Source organism: Ailuropoda melanoleuca, chromosome 12, assembly GCF_002007445.2.
Source record: "Ailuropoda melanoleuca isolate Jingjing chromosome 12, ASM200744v2, whole genome shotgun sequence".
Classification (NCBI taxonomy): domain Eukaryota; kingdom Metazoa; phylum Chordata; class Mammalia; order Carnivora; family Ursidae; genus Ailuropoda; species Ailuropoda melanoleuca.
In genome coordinates, this window is record NC_048229.1 from 26,429,962 (window position 1) to 26,440,533 (window position 10,572).

General features: G+C 58.1%; 1 protein-coding gene across 1 annotated transcript; it reads left to right on the plus strand.

Annotated features, from left to right (window-relative positions):
- Positions 1–210: 210 nt before the first annotated feature.
- On the plus strand, positions 211–10,026 carry SBK2 (SH3 domain binding kinase family member 2). Its single transcript, XM_011233813.3, has 4 exons — positions 211–241; positions 1,374–1,628; positions 3,369–3,571; positions 3,897–10,026. The coding sequence occupies exons 2-4, from the start codon at positions 1,376–1,378 to the stop codon at positions 4,491–4,493; spliced, it is 1,053 nt and encodes a 350-aa protein (XP_011232115.1). The 5' UTR covers positions 211–241; positions 1,374–1,375; the 3' UTR covers positions 4,494–10,026.
- The last annotated feature ends 546 nt before the right edge of the window (positions 10,027–10,572 follow it).

Sequence of the window (10,572 nt, forward strand, 5' to 3'; positions counted from 1 at the left end):
GACCCCCNGGGGGCTCTGGGGCCTGGGTCTGGGACGTATTTCTGGTGGCAGCCAGTTCTAGGAGTCAACACACGATGTCGCTCTGGCCCTAGTGGGGTAGAAGAAGGGAGTCTAGGGGCGGGGCTTAAGACCCCCTAGGTGGGGGCGGGGTCTGCTCCTGGGCAGGCCTCTGCTGGCATGGGATCTAGTTCTGGGCACTGACCACAGCAGGCAGCGAAGGGTCAGGCAAGCTTTGGAGAAGGTGAGGTTTGGAGGCCGGAGCCCAGGTCAGGAGGAGGCAAGGGTTAAACGGCCTGAGGTGGGGAGCACCTGATAGTGAAGCCTCACAGCTGGCCAAAGTCCTGGGTCCCTCAGAGGGTCAGGGGCTGAACTTTGAGGCTGTAGAGTGGTAGAGCGTTAGGGAGCCAGAGTCTGGGAGTCATAAGATATGTGAGTTGTATAAGATTCCAGGAGAGGGGTGGGCTGGCTGTCCAGACTGCTCGTCTGACGGAGGAGGAGCTAGGGGCCTGGGTCAGAGGGTGGAAGGAGGTGGGGGCCTGGACTCCTAGGTCCGAGGGAGGAGGGACTGGGGCCTGCACTCCTGGGGCTGAGGGAGGAGGGGCTGGGGGCCTGGACTCCTGGGGCTGAGGGAGGAGGGGCTGGGGGCCTGGACTCCTGGGGCTGAGGGAGGAGGGACTGGGGCCTGCACTCCTGGGTCTGAGGGAGGAGGGGCTGGGGGCCTGGACTCCTGGATCGGAGGGAGGAGGGGCTGGGGGCCTGGACTCCTGGGTCTGAGGGAGGAGAGGCTGGGGGCCTGGATTCCTGGGTCAGAGGGAGGAGGGGCTGGGAGCCTGAGCTCCTGGGTCTGAGGGAGGAGGGGCCGAGGCTGTAAGAGTTGGACCCCAGACGTCTCAAGGACTTGGCACTTCCAAGTGCTTGCTTCCATCCTGGTCCCAGGCGTCCCCAAGGCCGTGGTGTGCGCAGCCGCCCTTCCCAGCCCCTGGAGGCAGAGAGCACCTGTTTGCTCTTAGGAGAAAGTGGCTACCCATCCACCCCCAGGGCCCAAGTCTGTTTGCTTTGGAAACAAGGTGGTGGGTGTCTCGAGTTATCTGGTTCATCTTTCACCCTTGGGCCACTGGGTGGCGCCAGGATGTGGGGGCGGGGGCAAGAGACATCTGTGACCTTAGGCTTGACCTCACCCCAACCAGCAACTGGTCTCCCCACTCCTCAGATGCCTCTAACGAAGAGGGAGACTGAGTCACAATGGAAAGTGCCAACGAGCCCCCAGCGCCTTCTCCCTCAGACCCAGGAGTCCAGGCCCCAGCCCTTCCTCCCTCAGACCCAGGTCTAGCAGGACCTGGGCCCTGGGTCACTGTCTCTACTCTGCCCTGCAGAGATGCCCGGCAAACAGTCAGATGAGAAACAGGTGGAGGCGGGGGCTGCTGAAAACGTAGCTGAGGAGGACCTAGGGGGCCTCACGGCAGAGGAGCTCCGGCAGGGCCAGGAGGCAGCCCTGGAGCTAGAGGACATGATGGCGCTAAGTGCCCAGACTCTGGTCCAAGCCGAGGTGGACGAGCTTTACCAGCAAGTGCGTCCCCTGGGCCAGGGCCGCTTCGGCCGGGTCCTGTTGGTCACCCATCGTCAGAAAGGTACCAGAGCCTGGAGACAGATGCAGGAGGGTCAGCGGGTGGTGGAATGGGCCAAGACAGGTGCCAGCCAAGGCCAGGGAGTCTGTAAACAGGAATCAAGTGTTGCCTCTGCCCCTTCCAGGCTGTGTGTTCTTGGGAGCCTCCCCTACCCTCTCTGAGCCTCAGCCTCCTCCTTCAAAAATGTGGGTGATGATTCCTTCTCTGAAAAAACCGTGATTCTCTGAGCACATGTTGATGGCTCTAATTGCTGGTGAGAAAGGGGAGCTAACAGCGTCCACCCCCCGCCCCGTGGCTAGCTTAGCGGTCACCGTGGGGATGGTTCAGAGCCATGCCATGTACCAGACCTTCAGCAAGGCCAGCACGCGGTGGGTGTACAGCACACGCTCCCCCCACCCCTAGTCTGGTACTTTCCTGCCAAGCGAGCACGCGTCCTCTGTCCGTCCCCTGAGACAGGAACAGTGTGGATGGAACTCCAAGTCTGTCAGTGCGGGCGCTCCTAGCAAGGCCGCCTGGGGCTCTGCTCTGTCCCGTGTGCTTGGTGTTCGGTATGCAGAGCTGAATCCATGAGGCCTGCCTTCAAGGAGGAGCTCAGGCCTGCACAGGGAGAGAGAGTGCGAGTATGCAAAGCACCACAGACAGGGGCAGGGGCACGGTGGTGGGGGGGGCTTGAACAGAAGTTCATTTTCCCACGCTTCTGGAGGTGGAAGTCCGATCCAGGTGTGGGCAGGGCTGCTTCCCCCTCGGCCGTCTCCTCCCGGTGTGTTCACACCTGCGTGTCTGTGTCCATTTCCTCCTCTAAGGACAGCAGTCACAGTGGATTAGGGCCCACCCTAGTGACCACATTTTACCCCTTTCAAGACTCTGTCTCCAGATACAGTTACATTCTGCGACACCGGCAGTGAGGACTTCCATCTACGGATTTGGGGAGGGGGGTGCACAGTTCAGCCTACATCAGAGAGAGATGCAAAGAGCAAGAGATCCAGACGTGGGACATCACCGAACTTGGAGGCACAAGCCATAACGGGGCACAGGGGCCCTGCTTCATTCCACCTTCTGGATGCCTGCCCCTGGGCTGGGAGGCGCTGGGGCTGAGCGCTCACAGCACAGAGGGACAGACACCATCAAAATAGAAGGTGACATGTGCCTTCATGGCAGGAGTCCAGGGCATCCCAGATGCTTGGAAAAGGCGCTGCTGCATCCAGCTGGGGAACGGGAGGAGGGTGGTCAGCGTGTTAGGCAAGGAGGTGACCTTTCTCCCTCACTCACGGGTTCCTGGTGGGTGAGGCTGGGGCCCTGGCAGTGGGTGACTATACAGGTGAAGAAAGCAGAGTTCCTGCATCCAGGGGACTTACACTCCAGGACACTGTTGGCATAGTGATTCCTCGGTGGGATGGAGTCCTCATGGCAGAGTGTCTTTTCTCCCTTCCCCGTGGCTTTTGGGCATGGGTTTGCTGGAACGAGGAGCCAAACAAGGTCATTTGAAGTTCAGAGTTCAGTTTCCCAGGGGCCCCCTCCATCTGCTCAACACAGCAGAGCAGAAACTCACCAAAGGCTGCATTTTTGTTAGGGTTAATCACCACTGATGGTGTGTTCGTGGCCACACTGCGTCAAGGGTGGCGTGGCAGGGAGGCAGGGTTTGGAGGAGGGGGCAATGGCGTGTGGGAAAGAGTCCGGGCTGGGGGCGGCCAGGGCGACCCTTGGCTCTCACACTCCCTCCACACCTGTCCCTGCTGCCCCCAGGCACAACCCTGGCACTGAAGCAACTCCCAAAGGCCTCCACTTCTCTCCGCGGCTTCCTGTACGAGTTCTGCGTGGGCCTCTCGCTGGGCACGCATTCAGCCATAGTAACGGCCTACGGCATTGGCATCGAGTCAGCCAACTCCTACAGCTTCCTGACGGAGCCCGTCCTGTATGGGGACCTGATTACCTTCATCCAGCCCAAGGTGGGTAGGTGGCGCCCAAGCAGACCCCCAAAGGCCCCTCACTGGGCCTCTCTGGAGTTCACGGGCACCACAGACCCAACACTGTACCCTAGTGAGATTCACCTGCCCCCATGGACTCACCCCAGGCCACGCTGGGGTTCACTGGGCCTTGAGGGGATCATATTAGACCTCCCCAGGGCTCACAGTGCTTCACAGGGTCACACTGGGCCTCACAGGGTCACACTGGGCCTCCCCATGGCAAGTCTGTTGGAGGTCCTTCATTGTCCTGGGCCCCCTGCCGGCTGTCCAGGGAGGGACAGAAGGCCCTGACGCCAATCCCCCACAGGTGGGCCTCCCGCAGCAGGCAGTCCAGCGCTGTGCGGACCAGCTGGCTTCGGCCCTGGAGCACATCCACTCCCGTGGCCTGGTGTACCGGGACATCAAGCCCGAGAATGTGCTGGTGTGCGATCCAGCCTGCCAGCGGGTCAAGCTGACCGACTTCGGCCACACGAGGCCCCGCGGGACACTGCTGCGCCTGGCTGGGCCGCCCATCCCTTACACGGCCCCCGAGCTCTGCTGCCCCCCGCCCCTCCCCGAGGGCCTGCCCATCCAGCCTGCCCTGGATGCTTGGGCGCTGGGGGTCCTGCTCTTCTGCCTTCTCACCGGCTACTTCCCCTGGGACCAACCCCTGGCTGAAGCCGACCCCTTCTACGAGGACTTCCTCATCTGGCAGGCATCTGGCCAGCCCGAGGACCGTCCTCAGCCCTGGTTCGGCCTGACGCCTGTGGCCGACAGTCTCCTGTGGGGGCTGCTGGACCCTCACCCCCGGAAGAGGAGCCCAGTGAGCTCCATTCAGGGCTACCTGGGACGTCCCTGGAGGCAGCAGAAGGAGGAAGCTAGTGAAGAGGAGGAGGAGGGGGATGGAGAGGAGGATGGAGAGTGAGGGGGGACAGCCTGAGCCCACCTTGCCTGCAGAGACTCAGAAAGGGAACCAGGTGGGCCCCACATCCTGAGGTCACCTCCGCCTTCTTGTGGTGGCTTTTAGCTTCTCCTTTGCTTCATTACCTCTCACATGGGCATTCTGTGCCCCTCCTGTGACCTGTGGGCGGGGGGGGGGGCCCTGAGACTGCCGTGTGTCTGTCCTGCCGTCCATCTTCCCCAGGGCTTTGGCACCTGCTGTTCCCCTTGCCCGCAGTCTTGTGGCTCCTTCCCTGGCCTCCCACACAACAGGGTGCTTCCGCTGCCCTGCTCAGTGAGGCCTGCTTGGCGGGAGGCCCTGGCCCATGTTCCCACTGCCTCCCTCTTCTCTGCTCTCTTTCTTCTGTGACGCTCATCCCCTTCCAGCTGTCCGCTTAGGTCAGTGTGGTTCTCCTGCGTGTCCTGCTGCGGGGGGCAGGGGTCTGGCCCAGCCTGTGACGTACCCCATGTAGCCGGAGCCATACTGGCCCGAACAAAGGGGCCAGCAAATGTTTGCTCAATAAATGAACCCATCTAGTTCTATGCTGCTGCCTCCATGTCCCTGTTCTGGCCCAGTCCCTCCTCCCTGCCTGGGTTTCACTCACTCCCTCTGCCCTCTGTCTTGCACCCACATGCCAGGCTGTCGTCCTCTCGATAATGTGCCCTTTCTTCTCTCACCCAACTTCATCCAGCTCTTAGATCTCCATGATGCTGCTGGTCTGTCCCCTTGTGGAAGAAAAGGACAGCACCCGGGTGTGGGCACTGGACAGTGTGTTGTCAGGAAGACAGACTGAGCGAGGGAGAGACACACAGAGAGACAGAGTGGTAGAATACGTGGTGTGGCCGTGCTGCTTGCCAGACACTGGCCGCCGTGTGTGTGTCAGGACGGTGTGAGCCTGGCTCTGCACGGGCCTGTGTGCGAGCAGAGGCCCTGAGCATCAGAGCTCTTCGTGGACAAGAGCTTCCACTGCACTGGGGCGGGAATTTCTGCAGATGCGTGTGTCCGTGAGCATCTGAGCCCATGGGTGTGCACAAGTCATGGTGTGTGGGGAGACACGGTGAGGGTGTGACTGTGTCCCACTCCATGTGGATGAAGTGATTGTGTGTTTCCTGTGTCCGAGTGTTTGAGCCTGTGTGTGAGGGGACAGGATGGAAGTTTGTGTGCGCCTGGCTCTGTGTGTGTGGACATCAGGCCCGTGTTTGTGTGTCCACAAGACCTTGAGTGCGCGTGTGTGTAGCAGGAGAAAAGTCACCCAGGCGCTGTTGCCAATCACCAGCTGGGCCCCTCTCTCCTTCACACCTCCCCCCCCCCCCATCCTGGCCCCTTCTTGGCAGCTGCCCTGTTTGCAAACACTCTGTCTTCCTCTCCTCGCCTTCTTTGGCCACCCGCCCAGACCAAGTCTACAACTCAGAGCTGGATCGTGTGTCACTCTCTCCCAAGTCCCTACCATCCCCCCCAAGGCCCCTGCTGTGGCCTCCTAGCTGTTGCATGGACTGGGGAGGGGGGGTGTTAACAGCACCTGTGGAGTGACCCCAAAGACCTTTAATCTAGTTTCAATCCAGAGGACTAGGGACATTGGCCCCTGTCCTGGGCAATCCAGGTGAGCTTCCTGGAGTAGGGGATCATTGCAGAGAACAAGATAGGGAGGTACATCAAGGGGGGGTCATGATCGGCCCTACTGGCATCTTATCCATGAATGTGAAACAGCCCCAGCCATTAGGCCAAGAATGTGTCCCAAAAAAACTGGAGGTGGCTGGGGCAGGGTGGAGCTGGGAAGGAGAGGATTGGAGATGGGCAGGGGAGGGCAGGGCAGGCAGGGGCAGCTACAGAGAGCGTTAATTGGTGGCAGCAGCTGAGGATTAACTGGGAAGTGATAATGACAGTGGGGGGCCAAGGACGTGGCAGGAGGATGAAAGTTCCCAGGCAGGGCCTGAAGGGGGCAGGGGCAGTGCTAATTAAGTATTAGTTACTTAATTAAGTAAGACTTAATACTAATCATGATACTTAACACTAACAAAGCAGCTTGCTCCTCGAGCAGCCCCCCCGGCAGACACATCCACTGCCTTGCTAGGGTCTTCCTCATTTCACGGGTGGGGGCCCCAAGGGCAGCCAGGGCAGCCAAGGTAGCACCTGAGCTCCCACCATGGGTCAATAGCAGGAACAGAGCCAGAATTTGAGCCCAGATTGGGTCCTGCCCAGGGTCCATGGTCTTCCACTTCAGGGTGTCCTGCTGCCATCAGTGGCTGAAGGGGCCCCACACGGGGGGCCTGGGGTGCATGTGAGAGGGTGCGTGTTGGTATCTGTGCATGTGTGAATGGGCTGAGGGGCTGTGTGTGCATGACGGGTTGTAAGGGGGCCATCCTTCCCTGGGAGGACATGGGCTTTGGGGCAGATAAACTATGGGGATAGAAGGAGGGGTTCGCAGAAGCCTCCAGACCCACTGACATGTGCTAGTGAGGACATGAAGAGGCTAGAACTCCCCCATGCAGTGCGGAGAGAGTGTAAAAAAACAGTGCAGCCACTGTGGGAGACAGGCTGGCAGTTCGTCAGCTCATTAGACACAGAATGACCGTAGGGGCCTGCAATTCCGCTCCTAGCTTTGTGCCCACGAGCAGCAGAAGCATGCATCCACAGCAATCCACAGTAATGTCACAGCGACATTACTCACAATAGCCAAACCATGGAGACAACCCAAATGTCCACCAGTTGCTAAGCGGAGAACCATGAAGCAGTCCATCCAGACTCTGAACTACTACTCGGCCACGGAACGACACAGAGCCCTAACACATGCCACATCACAAACACCATGGGAAGACAAAGAGGCCAGTTGCAGAAGATGAGCCACTGCAGGACTCCATTTTGAAAATGTCCAGAATAGGCAAATCCACAGAGGAGGAAAGATTGCTGGCTGCCGGGGGTGGGGCTGTCGGGGGGAGACAGGGAATGGCTGCTAAGGGGCGCAGCTTTTCTTCGTGGGGGTGGCAATGCTGGTGGAATCGTTCTAAAATTAGATTGTGGTGAGTGTTGCACAACTCTGAATATATTAAAAACCACTGAATTGCACACGGGAAAAGGGTGAATTTTATGGCATGTAGATTTCATCTCAATGAGGCTAAAAAACCACAAAACAAGCATTTCCAAGGTTCTCATGCCTTGGTCAGTTTCTTTCCTTCTCTGGGCCTCTGAATTCCCATCAAAGGGAAAAAAGAAAACCCTGCCCTCCTGCTAATAGCTCTGAACTAATCACAAACCAAGCCCCTAAACACAGGACCCACTCCTTACTCCTCCCTCCGTTTTACAGAAAAGACCATTGAGACCCCAAAGGGCAGAAACCTACTTTCCAAAGACCCACAAGTCTAAAGGTGGAACAGCCTGAATTCAAACCCAGCTCTGGCCTGATTCCAGAGTCTTTGCTCTTCACCCCAGCCCAGCACCCCTAAAGCGTACCCGGGCTGGTGGTCACCAAGGAATCTCTGTTCCCCCCAGTTTGGGAACCCCAAGCTTGCAAGCAGCACCATGTGGGTGCCCAGTGTAATGTGAAAATGTGGTGTTTCTTGTTTCAAAAAAAGCTTTTCCTTCCCCTCTCCCTCTCTGCCATTTGTTATTGAAGCCACGCCCTTGCCTCAGCCTGGGGCATGGAGCTACCTGCTGGCCGGCCCTCACCAGGATGGGGCCAGGCATCCAGCTACAGAACCCATCAGGGAAGTGACTTAGCATGAGCCTGGCTCCCATCCCATCAACTTCACTTAGAAAACAGAATAAAAAATCACGAAGAACGTCGGGACAGGGACTGCGGAGTGTTAAACCAACCCAGCTGCACCCCACCTGGACCCTGCTTGCAGAGGGAGAGAGCTTGCCCGGGGCCAGAGGGGCCAGCCCCGCAAGGCCTCTATAAACTAGCTCTGGGGTGGGAGCTCTGCATTGGGTGCTAGGACGCAGATAAGGCAAATGGCTTGAGCAGAACTTCTCAGACGTGGACAGCAGCCAGCCACAAAATCACCTGCTGCCTTGTTAAAATGTGGATTCTGATCCGGGGGGTCTGAGACGGTGCTGGTGAGGCCCATGCTTCCAGGGCCACGAGTCACACTTACTGGTGCAAGGGACACAATTTTAGAGTGCTGAGCTTGCGTCCTAGCTAAACTCTTACTAACGTTAACCATTTGTCTGCTGGATGCTTTGGGGTTTTCTACATGGACTGTCATATCACCCACGGGGAAGGACAGATCTGTGTCTTTCTTTCCACCCTTCCTGTGATTAAGAAAATCCCCTCTGCTTCCACTCTGCTTAGAGTGGGTGCGTGCTTGTGTGTGTAAACCATGAATGGGTGTTGAATTTTGTCAAATGTTTTTTTCCTCCATCAGTCAAGCTCACTAGGCCTCTGCAGCTACTGTTCTGGGCTCGTTGCAAGCTGGCAGGCATAGGATAGGGCTCAGCTGTCCCGTGGGAGGTGTCCAGGTCAGGGCCAGCAGTAGGTGGGGGCTGGCCACCCACCCTGGTCCTCAGCCCTGGGGCCAGATGTTTGGGCTTAGCTGCCTGGCCAAGCAGGGATAGAGTGACTGGATAATTAAGCACCCGCTTCTTTGGGGCTGGCAGAAGGCAGAAGAGGGTGGAGGGACCTGGGGCCAGAGTGCCCAGCAGCACCGGCCTGGAGTCTAAACTCCCATTGGGCCCTCTGGGGGGACCCAGAGTTGGGGTGCACCAGCTCCCAACCGCAAATGGGAAAGTAGACCCTTCGCCTCCAGGTTGACATGCTGTCCTCTGAGCCCCCGACTGCCCAGGAGGGCAAGGGGCAGGCAGGCAGGGGCCTCCTCGGCCCTCCCCGTTTACCAGTCAGCAGTTATTTAAGTCTGGGGCTTAATGAGACCCAGGGAACAGAATTCTCTGCGTGCTCCTTTGCCTGTTGGCGGGGCAGACGGTCCATCTATCAGGACCCCCGGACATTATCCCTCCCCACCCCCAACAAGTAACTGGACCCTGCTGGCCTTTGCAGGACTGCGGGGGCGCCAGCTCCATGACCTTCCAGGACCTCTGAGCCAAGCTCAGGGAGAGGAGGAGGGAACGGTCTCCTGTCTGAGGCTACAGAAACCAGAATCTGAACTTCTTTCGATCTTTCAAGACAGCCCCCAGTTTACAAGCGGAGGCCCAGAGAAGGGAAGGGGCACACCCAAGGTCACTCAGAGAGGGGCCGTCATGGGAGTCCTATCCTGGGACCCCAGGCCAAGGTCAAGCAGGGGCATTTGCCTCGGATTATTCTGGGTTTGAGTTCCCACTTTGCTGTGTGGCCTCAGGCAAGGTGCTTGCCCTCTCTGAGCTTCAGTGTACTTTCTGAAATGGGGATCAAATCCCTCCCTCAAAGGGCTGTGGTGAGGATGGGATGTAGTGTGTTAAGAGGCCACACTGGGTCAGGCACAGAGATGCACAGTCAGGAAGGGATCACGATCACTCTTGTTAACTGAGCACATGATATGCCGAGCTCCATCCCTGCCCACACGGCCTCATCTAATCCTCACCAGCACCACCTCCCCAGAGGCAGGTACTATTACTATCCCTGTGTACCGGTGACGAGACTGAGGTTCAGAGAAAGGAAACAACCCCCCAGAGTCCCGCCGCCTGACATGGTCTCGAGTCCAGGATAATCTGATTTATGAGCAAGGACCCTGGATCAGACAGGCCTGGGCACCAATCATGGCTCCACTAGACCTTCCCTGAGTGACCTGGGACCTCAGTGCCCTAATCTGTAAAATGGGGATAAATACAGTAACAGCTGGCACAGAATGAGCATGATCCAGAGCCAGGCCCTTGCTAAGCACTCTTACATATACATTAACTTATCAGTTAATCGGCACAGCAACCCATGAGGTGTGTACTTACTATCTCCCTTTCGTGGCCGGAAAAACCCGGACCAAGAAGTTAGGTAACTGGCTCAGGTTCATGGCCACAAGCAAACTCAGGCATTCAGGCTCCAAAGCTCACCCCTTCTCTGCTGAGCTGTGGTAACAGTACCCTCCTCAGCAGGTGTTCGTGCAGATAAAGTGACATTATGCACTTAAAGCCCTTAAAACAG